Source organism: Spermophilus citellus, assembly GCF_964194105.1.
Source record: "Spermophilus citellus genome assembly, chromosome: 1".
Classification (NCBI taxonomy): domain Eukaryota; kingdom Metazoa; phylum Chordata; class Mammalia; order Rodentia; family Sciuridae; genus Spermophilus; species Spermophilus citellus.
In genome coordinates, this window is record NC_138182.1 from 122,784,796 (window position 1) to 122,801,137 (window position 16,342).

The following is a 16,342-nucleotide window of genomic DNA, read 5'->3' on the forward strand; positions in this document are numbered from 1 at the left end:
TCCTTAAAAAAAAATCAAGTTAGGGGCTGGGGATGTGGCTCAAGCGGTAGCGCGCTCGCCTGGCATGCGTGTGGCCCGGGTTCGATCCTCAGCACCACATACCAACAAAGATGTGTCTGCCGATAACTAAAAAATAAATATTAAAAAAAAATTCTCTCTCTCTCTCTTCTCTCACTCTTCTCTTTAAATAAAAAAAAAAATCAAGTTATATCAAAGGTCGAAAAGTTTAAAGATCTCAATAAGAATCAGGCAACACTTCCATTTTATTCAGTAGAGTAACTGTTGACATGAGCCAAGCAGAGGAGATTGGTCTTATAGACAGAAAGGGACTGAAGGAAGCAGAAACAGAGCAAAAAGCAGATTGGTCATCTCAGGGAGGGCGTCCTTCCTTTTGTAGCGTGGTGACAGGAAGTCAGTGTAGAAAAAGGCATCTGTATATCTCAGTTTACCTTTTTGTGTAGGGATTATGGCAGAGGGAACTTCATTTTCAGGCCAGTTCTAACTGAGGGTGCTTGCCAGTTCTCTCTTGAATCCTGCTTTCTCATCAGGTCAGAGGAGCAGTTCAGCTTGGTGAGATGGAACTTTAGTGTGGGTGACTTTACTTCTTTATTTGGTCTTTTGGGTTCTCAAGTAGGAGTTTATCCCAAAAATAGTGAGCTGTAGTTTTTATTTAACAGTTGTCTTCCTTGGGGGAGTCTGGAAAGGAGTCCTCTGTCAGGTGCACATGGTGTAGTCATGCACTTTGGTGGTCGGAGGTTTTAATATTAAGTCCAATTATTCAAGTTTCTTCATAGAACCTGTTTTTTTTTTTTTTTTTTTTTTTTTTTTTTGGTGTGTGTGTGTGTGTGTGTGTGTGTGTGTCCTATTATAAAAGTTTTTACCTATTCTCGAGGGCTTGGGGACAGTCTGTTTTCTTCTAGAAATTTTGTAATTTTCTATTCCAAAATAATTGTTTCTTATATTCGAGGTTGGATCAAGGCTCATTTTCCCCTTATGTAGTTATTCAGTTAATTTAGCATCATAATTTACATGTATGTTAAAAACAATCGCAGAGCAGGGAGTGTAGCTTGAAGGTAGAGCGTGTGTCTAGTATGTGTAGAGGCCTAGGATTCCATGCCTAGTATGGGGGAAAATGCAAAATTATTAAAGAAAATCTCCCTTCAAACAAAATCAAAACAAATTTGGTTTAAAAATCTTGATTGATTTTATTTTGTGATTCTAGAACCACTATTCTACTTTTTGAAAGTAGAATAATTGTTTTAATGAGCTGAGCAGAGGAGATTGGTTTCATAGATAGAGGCAGAAAGAGAACAAAAAGCAAGCAAGTGGATTGGTCATTTTAAACTTACTTTCCTTGTTAGGTGGGAGACAGGGAAACAGAATAATAGAAAAATATGGCTATATCAGGTTACTTCAGGTTATCCTATGGATTAAAGGATTCAAGATTAAAGCAGAGGGAACTTCACTGTCATGCTGATTGGCTGTTTAAGAAATTTCTCTCTCTCATTCTCTTAATATCTAGTAAGGTCACGTAACAACTTAATTTTGGTTGGGTGATGTGGACTTTTAGCAAGGGTGACTCCATTTTGATTTTTAGTCTGGTCTCTTGAGGCCTAGTATAGGAGCTTAGTCCAAAACAATGGCCTCCTATAATTTTGATACAGAATTTATATTTTCTTTTTATGGACATAATCTGTATTTATTATAGGAAAAAATGTAAAATAAGAAATAGAAACCCAAAAAAGTTTCCTGGTAACTATTTTTATTTATAATTTTTTGTATGTGGTCTTCTTCTTCTTCCTCTTTTCCTCTCTCTTTCTCTCTTTCTCTTTTTTGGGAACCCAGAGGTGTTTAACTACTGGGCCATATCCTCAGCTCTTTTTTATTTTTTGAGACAGTCTCAATAGGTTGTGGAGACTGACTTTGAATCTGCATTCTCCTGCCTCAGCCTCCTGAGCTGCTGGTTGGTTACAGGCATGCGTTACTGTGCCTTGCCTACACATTCTTTCCTCCTCCTCCTCTTCCTCCTCCTTCTTCTTTTTTAAGAATTTAACCTTTATTTTCATTGTTGTTGTTTTGTATGTGGTGCTGAGGATCGAACCCAGGGCCTCACCAATGGTAGGCAAGCACTCTACCATGGAGCCACAACCCCTGCTCCTCTTCTTCTTATACACACATATTTTCTTCCATGTATGTTTTGTACGTATTTGTTTTTCACATGTATAATTGTTTTACTTTACAGATATAATTATTTGAAAACTAAACAATATGGCCTCTTTCTCATACATTTGTTTTTAATAGGCACCTCCTGTGCCAGGCTAGGTAAAGATTTTTGAAGAGCATGTGTATTTTACATAACCAGAAGTTGTGCCCACTTTCCTGCTTGTCTTTGTGAACATGACATGACAGACCATATTCTCTTGAGTGGAAAACATTTTTGACTCCAGGTTTATGCTATTTTAGAGTTTTTGTTTTTGTGATATTGGGGCTTGAACTCAGGGCCTCATGCATTCTATCCCCAAACCCCTGTTTTAGAATTTTCAAATTTAAAAAATATCCTAATTTGATTAAAGAATTTTAAGATTTGTTTTTTAATTACTAGTGACATCAGGTTTGTATTTCTTTTGTGAGGAAAGGAAAATGTCCCGAAGAAAGGGTAGTGTTCTGCCACAGCTCTGGATCCAGGTGGTGGGGAGTGTGGCCAAAGAAAATCTTGGGTAGAAGTTTGGGAGTTTGGTGTGGCTGGGTGGTGCTCCCTTTGGTGATTGAAAGCGCCATCTTGAAGCCAGCTGCAGAAGTCTCCACAGCTCTAGGACGCTCTTCCTTCCTTTGCAGCCATTTCTGCTGTGAGTCAGAAGGTAGGGTTTTGTAGGAGATCCTCCCACTTCTCCCTTGGGCTTTGCTTTCTTACCTGCAGTGAATGCTATTCCCAGTCCAGTCTTTTCTGGTGGTTTTTTTTTTTTTTTTTTTTTTTGGGTACTGGGTGTTCAATCCAGGGTCTCACTCATGTTAGGCAAACACTTAGCACTGAGCACACCCCTGGCCTTTTAAATTTTTTTTTTTTTTAAATTATTTTGAGACAGGGTCTGGATGAGTTGCCCAGGCTACCTAGAACTTGCAATCCTCCTGCTTCAGCCTCTCAAGTCACTGGGATTACAGATGTTCACTGCTGCACTGGGCTATATTATATTTTATAGAAATTCCTTGAAAGATTTATATACGTAGAAGGCACCCTAGCCAGGTGTCCAGTGCCAGTGTGGGTTGTCCTTTATTTTTATGTTCCTTTGATGATTTTAGTTGTGGTCAAGTAAATGTAGTCAGAAACCCCAACCTTGACACCTCTTTTCCTCTTCCCTCTTGTCTAGTTTTGTTCTTTCTCATACTCACTTTCTGCACTTCAGTCCCAGTGATTTTTTTTTCTTCTTTTGTTTCCTGTTCCTCTAGGGTATCAGCTTCTTACTGGGGAGTACCTGCAAGCTTTGTCATTTGTCATCTGTTACTCTTAGGGAGGCTTCACTTCCCTTCTTCCTGGACCAGTTAGCCTGTGCTTGTCCTTTCCAGTTGAGCTCAGTTCCCCAGGGACTGGGTCTGGGTCCCCTGGTACCTTTATAGGTTAGGCTCCCTTATAAAGCTCTGGCAGCATTCACCCCTTTATTCTTTATAGCTGTTCACAAAATTGTAGTTGATAAATGTATTGTGTATTCCTCTGCTAGACAGTCAACTCTTTTGCTAGAAAGTAATCTCCAGGGGTACAAGGATCATGTCTGTTACATTCTGTTTATTCCCAGCATCTGCCGTCTGCCGTAGTACTGGCCAAACAGTCCACTAGTTGAATGAAAGAGTAAACTTGGGAGGGCAGAAGAGAATTACTATCTAGTATCCAGTCTGTATGTACTTTTAAAGTAAATTAATTCATTCCCTAAATTCTTGGTGTTTTTTGTTTCAATAACTAAGTATAAACAATTTGATCCTAAAATCAAACATAAATTCCTTTCAAAAAATTGAGAAAGCATCCCTGTTTTCCCTCTTTCCCTCCATATTATATTTTTATACTGTCATTGACTTGTAAAAATTGTCCAGGTAGTTTCACTTTACTTAACTATCTTTTTGAAGAAGATATCAGTGGCTTTAATTGCTGTCCATCTGTCCTTCTTTCTCCCCTTCCCTCCCTCTTTTCCTGTGTTGTAAGCAGTGATTAATAGGATCACTATTTCTGTGAGTTGCTTCCTATGGTCAAGTAAATTTAGTAAATGCTGCATGTAATCTCCTCCTCTTGGAAATCAAATAGATAATTGTCATTTTAATAATGAGTTTACCAACATTTCCCAAACTTTCTGACCCCAGAACTCATCTCCCTCTTTATTTTGGTTGAAACCTATGTGATCCCAGGGACACACTTTGGGAAATGCTCTGCTTCATGATTTTTGTGTATTTTATCTCAACTCTTTTTGTTCGCCAAGAGTCTTTCTGTCACCTTACCAACTCAGGAGGGAAGGAACTGTTAATGCCTACTGTTTACCAGATTTATATTAACTCTACTTTTTATCCTTTGCTATGACCTTGTTATGGTATGTTTTCCATATTTTATCATGTGAAGAAATGTGGACCGAAGAAGGGAATTACTTTTTGCTCAAGGTCACACAGCTAGTCAAGAGATAGATTTTATTTATTAATTTTAATGTTATCTTAATTTATTTTTTTTATTTTTTAATTGATTATTTAAAACATTACATAGCTCATGATATATCATCTTTCATACATTTGACTCAAATTGGGTTTTGAACTCCCTGTGCTTTTATTCTCCCAAGTCCAGGGTATGAAAAGAAAAACTATGGATTATTTTAGAGATCACAGCTCTAGCCAGCACCTTAGTATGAGGAGCATTAGGGAGCAGGCTGGGGCTCTTTGTTGTTGTTTGGCTTGTATTGGGGATTAACCTTGGGGGATGCTCTACTACTGAATTACATCCCCAGTATTTTAAATTTTATTTTGAGATACGCTCTTCCTAAGTCACCCAGTCTGGCCTCGAACTTGTGATTCTCCTGCCTCAGCCTTCTGCCTGGCTGACTTGGGGCTGGCTTGGGGATCTTAAGAGGGCCAGAAGCCCAGGGCAGGCAGAATCTCCAGGATGTGGGTAGATAGCAGCAGTAGGTTCTCAGTTGGGGCATTGAGAAGAAAAGGCGACAGCCTTGACTAACTCTGGCCAAACTGTCCATGTAGCTCTTAAATTCTTTCCTCCCTCTTTCTCCCCATTATGGTGCTCTTGTGTGCTGCTGCTTTGTTGGCATTTGAGGCTGCTTTTTCCCTGGTGTCACAGCTGGTGCTGATTGGGTGCCTGCTGCTTTTGTGTGCGCACTCAGGTACCCTAACTTGCCTGAGGTCACAGTATTGGGCCCTGGGACCTTAACCTACCTCTGCCTGTTCTTTTTAAACTTCAATAAATGTATTTACAAGAGAAACTTAGACCTAAGCTATTAAAATCTATGAAATCATTGGTTTGCTGTGCTAGTTATGTATGTTTTTTGATATAGGTTTAAATTAAACATATAGCTATTAAACACTAAAACTCCTCACATACCACGAAACCCTGGGACACATTGCTTACATCCATTTATTTGCCTCTCCATCCGTTCATCCATGAATTATTTAGTATGTATCTGTAAAAGATAAGACTGAAAGACAGACTCTTAAATACACACAATTCCATTCACACTTAAAAAAATGAACAATTTCTTGAAAGTATCAAATATCAAATATTTGTTATCTCATAGTTTTTTAAAATTAATAGGCTTAATTTTGTGGAACGTTTTAGATAGTACAGAATTTTTATGTGCTTCCTTCCCACCCCCGACAGTTTCCTTTATTTTTAGTGTTTATAATAGTACATTAATTTGTTAGAACTAATGAACTAGTATTGATGCATTTTTATTAACTAAAATCTAAAGTTTATTTAGATTTTCCTAGTTTTTACCTAATGTTCTTTTTCTGTTGTAGGATGGATTCCCAATGTCCTTAAGCTTAGTTGTTGTGTATCTTTAAGATTTTCTTGGCTGTGACAGTGTCTTAGACTTTGCTCATCTTCAGTAACCTCATCAGTTTTCAGGAGTCAAGTGGTCAGCTACAGTTAGGATGCCTTCCATTGGAATTTGTCTGCTCTTTTTCTCGAAAATCTTTTTTTATCGTTTGTTTTTTGAATTCAGAATCCAGACTTAGTTCACACATTGCATATAATTAATATATTTAATATAATAAATCTCTTTGAATCTGTAAAATTTGCCTCCCATCTTTTTTTTTTCTCGGCATTTATTTATTGAGAAACTGGTTGGTTATTTATTTGTATAACTTTTCACATTTGGGGCATTTGCTGATTATGTTCTTATTAGGTCTACAGAGTCTGTTCCTTTTTATATTTCTTGTAGATTAGTTGCTAGACCTAGGAACTAGGGATTGGGATTCAGTGTATTTCTGTCTCAATTAAAAAATAGGAAAAAACAAACAAAAAACACCAAACCTGCATAAAACTTGCATAAAACAGAAATATGCAAAACCTGTGCTCTTTCCACTGTGCTGTTGTGCTTTTCAAATTATGATGTTCTCTGTTCTTTCCAAGTATGTGATCCTTGGTGAAACCAGACCTCTGATGCATCTGCATTTTTCTGGGGTTGAGTTAGGCCCTGTGCACAGAATAAGGCTGTGGGTAGCTGCGGGGCACAAAGCAGGCTCCACTTTTAATAGCCACGCTTTGTATCTGCAGTGGTTTGCAGGGCTTTGCAATCTTAGATGATAAATGCACTCTCTCTCTAAGGTCATTTACTTATCTGGTGTTTGTATTTGATCACCTCAGTGCTTAGTTGGAATAGAGTGCCCAGAAAGATGTAGGTCAGCTTTCTCAGTATTGTGTTTCACAGCTCTTTGGAAAATCTAGGCTCATTTTTTTCTTGTGTGCTTTCTTTCTATAGTCTTCTTAGAATTTTGATTCGTTTATTTTCTTCTTTCTCTAGGATCTGTGGTTCTAACATGAGTGGAATATTTGTGGTATCTTTAGTTTTGAGCACTTATCAGAAAAATAAAACAGCATCATAGAAAAGTAAAAATAAATTTAAGAATGTTTCAGTGGGGGCCGCAGTTGTAGCTCAATTGTAGCATGTGTAAGGCATTGTGTTCCATCAGCACCACATAAAATAAATAAAGGTATAAAAATGAAAATAAAGGTTAAAGAAAAGAATGTAAAGGTTAAAGAAAAGAATGTTTCAACAGAACAAAACTGCCTCTTTCTTACCTTGACCATGTGGGGTACCTCTTTGGTGTTTTTTTTGTTTGTTTGTTTTGTTTGTTTGTTTTTTGTTTTTTAATATTTTTTGGTTGTAGTTGGACACAATACCTTTATTTTATTTTATTTTATTTTTTATGTGGTGCTGAGGATCAAACCCAGGGCCTTGCACATGCTAGGCGAGCTCTCTGCTGCTGAGCAATAATCCTAGCCCCTCTTTGGGTTTTGCCTTTTTTGTTTGGACTAAATATTTAAGATTTGTTGTTATTATCCAGTTGAAAGTCATAAAAAACCCAATTCATACAAAACCAGCCTAAGCCAAAAGAGGGCCCTGGGTAGGTGTGGATCCAGGTTCTTCTTGGACTCCTCGGGGCCATCCTAATAGCAGTGCCAGCTTTCCCTAGCGAGGGCAACCTGATGGCATCAGTGCCTGTGGTTTTAGTCCTCATCTTTGTTGTCAAACTCAGTGGGAAGAAGTTTCCTTTCCTCTGGCTCCCATGGAAGTCCTGGGAATTGACAGTGTGCCCTTATCATTGCATCAATCACTAGCCAGAAAGCTACTGTGTCTGCCCTCCGCCCCAGAAGCTTTCAGCCTCGTGTTCTTCTCCAGCCTCCTAGTCAGGTTTGTTCTGGACTTTATATGTTAATTATTTGATGACCAGTGTTTATGAAGCTTTTGTATACAAACCTTATAAGGACCTGAAAACATTAAGCTATAAATTGGTAAACCATCTTACTTACTTATAAATTGTTTTATTTTTGTATTATTTTTTGGTAAGTTATAATGTAAGTACAGGTTTTACAAATTATGACTAGTGAGTACATTTTTTACAAGAAAAGTTATTACTCTTTTTTCCTGTTGTTTATAGATTAGTTTTTGGCTTTCTATTTTGAGTATTTTTCAAAGTAATTCTACTCTCTCAGTATCTCACCTCCAAATTTGTTTCTCTGTAGACCTTTTTTTTTTTTTTTTTTTTTTTTTGCTACTGGCGATTGAACCCAGGGCCACTTAACCACTGAACTACATCCCCTGCCCCCACTTTTTTTTTTTTTTTTTTTAATTTTGAGAGGAGTCTTGCTAAGTTGCTAAGGCTGGCTTTGAACTTGCCATCCTCCTGCTTCAGCTTTCTGAGCTGCTGGGGTTACAGGTGTGAACCACCATGCTCGGCTTGTTTTTCTGTAGACTTTTATATCATCAGTTAAAATATGGGTGAATTACAGATTATTTTTTCACATAAGTGCAGCTGAAAATGTCTCCACAAGATTTGTCTGCTGCTCCTCTTAATTCTATATTCTTTCAGAGTTACTAAAAAAAATTATTATGATGCTTTGCAGAGCATCATGACTAGTTTGCTTATAGCCAAGTCATTCAAAGAGTTATTAAAACAGCAAGTTGAATAGGGTTTTTGCAAGTCAATAAGCACTCCAGTGTCTCTGAAATTCCTGTGGGGTTTTCTATCCTGATTTTGTTAGTTCCTTTGTGCAAGAAGTTCCATTGTTGTGTTTTCCCCATGTTCACATGTACACACGCAAAACAGTCTGTAATCTGCAGCTGACTTTCTTATAACATTTGTTTAGCAGTGATTATCTACTGTTAGGGCTTTGTGCCTTCAAGGGGTGCATACAAACAGCACAGGAGGAGAGATTTAAAGGACTATTTTAAGAACATGAACAGAATGGTTATCCCTTCCCCCTTGCCTGCAGGACAGAGAGATGGGGACGAATCACATTGCCTGGCTGTGCTGGGAGGCTCAAAGCAGGTTCATTTGTTCTGAGAATCCGGTGGTCTGTAAGGCACACAGCTTTATTCTTAGGTGAAAGTCAGTTTAGAATATAAGAACAATGTGTTGTATAAGAAAAAAGAGCAAGTGTAAAGTTTACTGTAAAATAAACTGTTGATAAAATGTCTCCACCCCCTTTAAAAATTTTTTTTTAGTTGCAGATGGATGCAATATCTTTCATTTTGTTTATTTACTTTTATGTGGTGCTGAGGATCCAGCCCAGGGTCTAGGCGAGTGCTTTACCACTGAGCCCTAAATGTGCCCCTTTTTATTAGTTTGACTACTCACTTTTTTTCTTTTGGACAACTCACTTTTCTTGCTATTCCTAGCTAAAGGAGCAAAATTTAGATCACCACTGTTTTCTAAATGTGTGTGTGTGTGTGTGTGTGTGTGTGTGTGTGTGTGTGTGAATGTGTGTGTGTGTGTATATATAAAATTAAACATAGACTCTATCAATTTGGAATATGTGTTTATTTGGATTAGGGACTGGTTAAGTCTCCAGAAATAACCATGTATTTTGGAAATGAGCAGTATTTAGAAAATAGTGGAAGGCTTGTTTAAGTGGTGTAAGGTTTGAGTTCACACAGTTTTTTAGAAGGGCCAACTTTCGTTTTGTAGGTGCTTATTTAGAACTCACAGTGAGACGGATTATGTTAGATTGTAGAATCCTTGGAGAGTTGTTGGAAGGAATAAATCTACAAAAGATGAATTTAATTTACTTTTTGTGGTAGTTGGGATTGAACCCAAGGGCATTCTTCTGTTGAACAATATCCCCAGCCCTTTTTATTTTTTATTTGGAGACAGGGTCTTGTTAAGTTGCTGAAGGCTGGCTGGTTAACTTGCAATCCTCCTGCTTCAGCCTCCCAAGTTACTGGGAGTTATAGGTGTGCACCACCATTCCCAACTGCTTAACTTTAAAATATTTTGTAGCATCGAAATGTAACTATGTTCCTCTCTTTAGCGAACTGGGAAGTAAAATAATAAATAATATGTGCAGAAAAAAATTTTTGAAACCAGAATATTTGGTTTGAGAATTTCTTTGTTAGCCCGGCACAGTGGTGCACGTATGTAATCCCAGTGGCTCAAGAAGCTGAGGCAGGAGTTTAAAGCCAGCCTCAGCAAAAGTGAGGTGCTAAGCAATTCAGAGAGACCCTGCCTCTCTAAATAAAATATAAAAAAACGGCTGGGGATGTAGCTCAGTGGTCGAATGACCCTGAGTTCAATCCCCTGCACTCCCTCACCCCCAAAATAAATAAAAAGAATTTCTTTGTCATCTGTTGAAGCATTTCGTTTGCTAGCCTATATACTTTTTTTTTTTTTTTTTGAAAGAGAGAATTTTAAAAAAATATTTATTTTTCAGTTCTCGGCGGACACAACATCTTTGTTTGTATGTGGTGCTGAGGATCGAACTTGGGCCACACGCATGCCAGGCGAGCACACTACCACTTGAGCCACACCCCCAGCCCAACTTTTTTTTGAATAAATAAGCAGTTTAGAATGAAAAAACTAAAATAGAAATTATATTATGGTCTGACTATAAAATTGAGTCAGACTTTGAGAGTAGATGTAATAATAGTCCTCAAGTCATCTTCTTGAAAGTGATATCTCTTCCTGGAACAAATGAGAATGTTTATTTATTATATTGGGAGAAAAAAGTTTGAGTTCCCATATGTTCTAATGTTCTTTTTTAAAAAAAGGCCAACTTTGATCCTCTCTTATGACAGTAGAGTAAGGATTTTAGGTTGGTATGCTGGAAGACAATTAGACTTTCGTTATGCATTCATTTTGGCGAAGTAGGTGGAGGATCCTGTAGGGATGTAACTAGCACTGTATTTGGGATGCTGTCTTGGTCCATTTTCTGTTGCTGTGACAAAGTACCAAAGCTGGGAACTTATTAAGAAAAGAGGTTTATGGAGATCAGTTTTAGAGGCAGGAAGTCTGAGATCAGGTGACCAAACACCTTTGTTTGGTCTCTGATGAGGTCCTCATGGTGGATGGCATTACAATGGCAGGAGCTTGTGTGGAAGAGATCACATGGTGAGCCAGGGAGCCAGGGACTTCTTGTTGTGTAACAGTGCACTCCCAGGAACCAACTGGGGTTCTGTGAGAACTGTGTTATTCCCAATGTGGCAGTGACCTAACCACTTTCACCTGCCCTTCACCTCTTAATACTGTCAATTAGGGACTAGACCTTCAGCACATGAACCTTTAGGGGACAAACCACATCCAGACCTTAGGGAAAGGAGAGGAACGCTGGTATAGACAAGGAGATCAGATGTTTCTCAGTTTCTGGATAATGTCTAAAGAACAAGACAGCTTTTTAGGTCCTCTGACTTGGAAGTCTTCTCAGGTGTCACACAATATGGAGCATGGATGATCACAGTTTTAGAAGTGGTGGCCTCATAAGCAGGAACACTGTTACTTAGGAGTATCTGACTGGAGACCCGAGGTATCCAGAAGTCACAGGCAGCGAAATGAATTAGAGTCGTGTCTTTATCACTCAGTGCATCCAAACCCTGATAGCTCTAATTCCCCACCTGCCCTCTACCCTCATTGAAGAAGAATGACCTGGAACTAAGGGGCAAGTGCTGTCATCAGATTCCCAAGGAATGGTGAAAATGCCATATTCTCTTTAAGCCTGGAGAAGACAGGATCGAGAAGCCTGAACACTGTATTGCCAATGTATGTTAACTGTATCTGAAAAAGTATGGCAGGCAAAAAGAATAAAATAAAAATCCCCTGTGTTTAATTCATATTTACTAAATAAAATAAGACCCTAAGTCCTGACTTGTTTGCCTTTCTTCACTTACTATTTCTTGAACTCTTCAGCGTATCGGGGCTTCCTTCCTATATGCTGTACACTTCCCACTGCTCCTATAACATGATTTCTGTTGGGGAGATGTAATATTCTGTCTTATGGGCAGTCCGTAATTTAGGGAAACAGTTCCTACTGTTGACATCCTTTGCTGTTGTGAGCAGTGCTGTGATGAATATCTTCTTTTTAGCTATATATATTTTTTTCCCCTGTGAAATTGCTGAGTCAAATGATAAGCATGTTTTCCGAGTCTTGAATGTGTATTGCAGAGGTGCTCACCAGAAATTGTGCCTCTTACACTCCCATCAGCAGTAGAGATGAGTGACAAGCAGATAAAATTTAAAAGTAAGCCAGGGGAACTTGCTGCTTTAGGGAGTTTAATGTCAGGCAAAGGATGTGACAGGCAGTGTCACTTAGGTTAGGTATAAATTAGGTAAAAAAAGCAAGAAATTTTGGACTCAGAATTGCAATTCTGCCCCTTTTGATGTCTGACAAGTTATTTGATATTCCTGGTCCTCAGCTTTTCCTCTGTTAAAATCAGGTACCCATCTGGCCAAAGGTGGCGAGAATTGACCACAGTATAGTTGTGCAGTACAAAGTTTGTATCTCATCCCCGTTTGTTTCTTCTCTGTAAAATTATTTAGCATTTTCTTTGGAAATGAGCATGCATTCACAGAGGAGTGCTGTCTGAACAGCTTTCCCAGTTGGACCACAGATGCAAAGTGGCAAAAGCCCAGATGTACTGAGCAGTATTCAATTTAACAAACTGAATTTAACTATTGTTAAATTCTCTCCAGTGTCAGGGTTGAGGTCTTGGATAAACCCACTGGGATTGGAGAAGCCCAATCTGACCTGGCAGTTGCCGTGGAAATCTGTTCCTCCTTTGCAACTGATCCCCAGTGTGGTGCTGGGTGACAGAGGACCTGCGTGGCTATGCTGGAAATAGATTATTTTGTTACATCTTGTTCTGGAATGCTGCTTGGAATAGAGTTTCCACTTCCCCCTTTGTATAGCTCATTCTTCTCTCTCCAGCTCTGAAAAACTTGGTGACAGTTTTTAGTTATAGGTGGTAGTTGTGAAGTAGATAAGAAAGATTTTTTCCCCCTGTGGATTCCCTCAGAATAAACCATTATGATTTTGATGTTTACTACTATTGTAGGGATCACTAGGTAAAATATTTTTATAGCGTCTAGCATTTTTATACATTTTAAATGACAGATGTTTAACATGGACTCAACATTCACTGGAAAAGAATTTGTTTATTTTAACTGTCAAGTTACTGTTAGTTTAAAGTAAAGCATCACTTAAAATTATACAAGGGAGGCTGGGGTTGCAGCCCTTTGATAGGGAATCCGCCCGGTGTGCCAAGTATCAGGCCCTGGGTTTGATTCCTAGCACTGCAAATAAACAAACAACAACAAAAGGTAGTATTAAAGTAGTACATAAGTACTAGGTGGCCATTGGAGACAAATCAGAAAATATGGGTGAATAAAAATTTAAAAAGATGGGCTGGGGATATAACTTAGGGTAGAATTCTTGCTTGGTGTGTGTGAGAAGCCCTGGGTTCAATCCCCAGCATCACAGTGAAAAATAAATTAAAAAAAAAAAAAGATTCTTTGTCTCTTTTTTAAAGATGACCATGAAGATCCATTGTAGTTTTGTTAGTGTTTAGGTTTTGGTGTCTCACCTTACATAATCACTCAAGATGAGGTAATTGAACATTAAGGTGATTTTTAAAAATGTAGTGTTTACAGATTGGGCTTTGGCTTTGAGTTCTGTTCCACTACTGTTTATAGGGATCACCTATAAACATCAAACTCATAGATGTAAAGTATTTGAATCACTAAAACTTGACCAGATATAAGTTTAGTTTTCCCCATTCGGCTCTTCCTTGTTTCTTCCCATGCTGTTTCCCCTACTGTTTCAGTACTGGAAATTGAACCCAAAGTCTCCCTTGTGGTAAGCAAATGCTATTTTGAGGCAGGGTCTTGCATTGCCCAGGCTGGCTTTGAACTTGGGCTCCTCCTCTTTTGGCTTTTGGAGTCATGAGCTGGCACCACCATCTGGCCCCATTCCATTTTCTTTCCTTACTGTATATATCAGCCCCCAAATATCCTGTGATGTAATATCTATGACAAGAAAGTATGTAATTCTAAAATATAGTTGCTGAGTATTAAAATGTTAACTCTTGGTTATGTGTCATGTTTACTGTCAAATTCAGTTATAAAAAATGGCATTATATGCAAAAGAAAATATTACACATATTGACTGTGGGCCAGTATTAATTTTTTTAAAAGGCTATAGAAAATGCCTTTAAATCATGAAATAACTTTTACCCTACCACCTGAGTACTGTATTATGATTCTTTATTTTAAAAGCAAAAGAAGGCTGGGTGTAGTGGCGCACATCTATAATCCCAGTGGCTCTGGAGAATGTGACAGGAGGGATCGCAAGTTCAAAGCCAGCCTCAGCAAAAACAAGGTGCTAAGTAACTCAGTGAGACCCTGTCTCTAAATAAAGTACTGATGTGGAGATGTGGCTCAGTGGTCAAGTGCCCCTGAGTTCAATCCCTGCCCGCACACCCCCCCCCCCCCGCCAAAAAAAGCAAAAGCATTAGTTATTTTGTTGAGAGTTGGCTAATTCTTATAGGTTACCATTAAAAGTTAACTGTAGAAGCCTAGGTTCTGAATTTTAGGAGGCTCTTCTAAAAACTTTGTAGCCTTGTTTTCATTATAGATACTGTTGCTCCTTAAAAAGCAACAGTTTCAGAAATAAAACATAATAGTTTCTAATCTGGATTAACTTTAATGCTTTCTCTGTTTTGCCTTGAGGTGAGGACAGTCTTGAAGAAAAGCTGCACAGAACTCCAGCCCTCAAGCCTAGGTGGTTCATGCCCCTGGAGCCCATTTTCTTGCTGTATAATTCCTCAGGATCATTCCCCACTCCTGGCTAGAGGTTCTCAATGGAGAATGTGTTCCTGCCAGGTGACTACCACAAAGTCAGTCATTCATTTTATTCCTCTGTGTCTGGTAGCCCTGTGTCATTATCCTGACACTCTTAGTTTTATATCTTACAAGGAGGGCATGGGAAATTTTATGTGAAAAAAGGACTTTGAGTATGAAAGTTGTAAGTATTGGCCCTTATTTCCACTCTTTGTAGCTTAGTTGAAAGATACTGGTTGTAAACCAAAAATACTGTATTCTAGGTTCTCTAAGAATAAACTTTCCTGTTTCACTTTTCTTCAAGTCATGCTTTGCTGTAGCTGTCATAGCCCATTCCTCTGCTTAAAATGATTTAATAGCTGTCTCATCATTGCATCTGGCAGTGATTTGAGTAATAAAAATTTTGATGTCTCACTTGAAGGAATTACAAGAATCAAACACTATTAAAATGTATTAGTCTTTTAAAAATTGACTCTATAAAAACATTCTTGGATTTGATCTTGTTTACTTCTACACTTTATCATTTGGTTACTGTTGTCAGGTTTCTTTTTGCTTGTTTGTTCCCTACATATTCTAGAAAACGTGGGCTTTTTATTTAATGTTGGTTTGAGTTGCTGGCTTTGGCTTTATGTTATTCTTTTTTTCTTACTCCTGGTCAAAGAACCTTGCTGTCACTCACCCATTCCTTGTGTGTTACGTGACCCACTTCTGTTTTTTTTCTGACAAATATTGTTGAACAGTATGTATGCTGCATTGGGAAAAAAAAAAGAAAAAACTCTGTATACATGGATATAAAATGGGACCACATGCTTGGAAGGATTGGCAATTTATTGTTGTCTGTCACCTGTAGTTTAAGAGATGTCATCTTACAGGTTGAAATCCCACTTTTGCTAGATAGTATAGAAGAGAATTCTGTGGTTGGGCCCTTTCCTCATGTCATACTTCAATATTTCAATGTTGAATTGGCTGCGGATTCTTGCACAGGATGTGTCATCTTTTAGTTCTTTGGCTTTGCTTGTGTTATTTGTTCTAGAATAAATTTCTTTCTCTTTTCCCCTGACTGCCACCTACTTATCCTTTGTGGCTTAGTTCAGGCATCCTATTTCCTTGGGTAGGTTGTCTATTTGTGGGGTGTGTGTGTGTGTGTGTTTACACTAAACACTCTTGAGATTTCCTCCTGTGAACTACCTGAGGAAGGAAAGAATACATTAATTGCTTTTTTGTGTGCACATAGATATAAGTTCAGATAACTTTTTTGTTGAATAAAACAGTGCATTTAAGACACTCAACTTGGTTATTTCAGGCATGATGATAGAAGTTAGAAGAAACTGATAATGATTCTGTGGGAAGTGGTTTATCAAAAAAGATTTGGGAGCGGGTGTAGAAAACCTGCAATGAAGCAGATTTCTAAATCAGAGTAACATTAGAGAGATGATTAACATAACATACATCTGTGGGTAGCTTTTAAAAGAATTGCCTCTTTGAGAAGGAATCAGGGCAGGAGGTTCAAAACAATCCCATCTAGAAACAGACT

At 38.2% G+C, this 16,342-nt stretch overlaps 1 protein-coding gene across 9 annotated transcripts in view; it reads left to right on the forward strand.

Moving 5' to 3' along the window:
• FBXW11 (F-box and WD repeat domain containing 11) overlaps positions 1-16,342 on the forward strand; it is a 123,094-nt gene that overhangs the window by 21,958 nt on the left and 84,794 nt on the right. The window contains exon 2 of one of the 9 annotated variants that reach the window (XM_081271973.1): positions 14,698-14,850. The exons of the other annotated variants lie outside the window; for them this stretch is intronic. Coding sequence (XP_081128099.1) covers positions 14,698-14,850 — 153 coding nt within the window. The remainder of the gene's footprint in view (positions 1-14,697; positions 14,851-16,342) is intronic. 9 annotated transcript variants of the gene reach the window in all.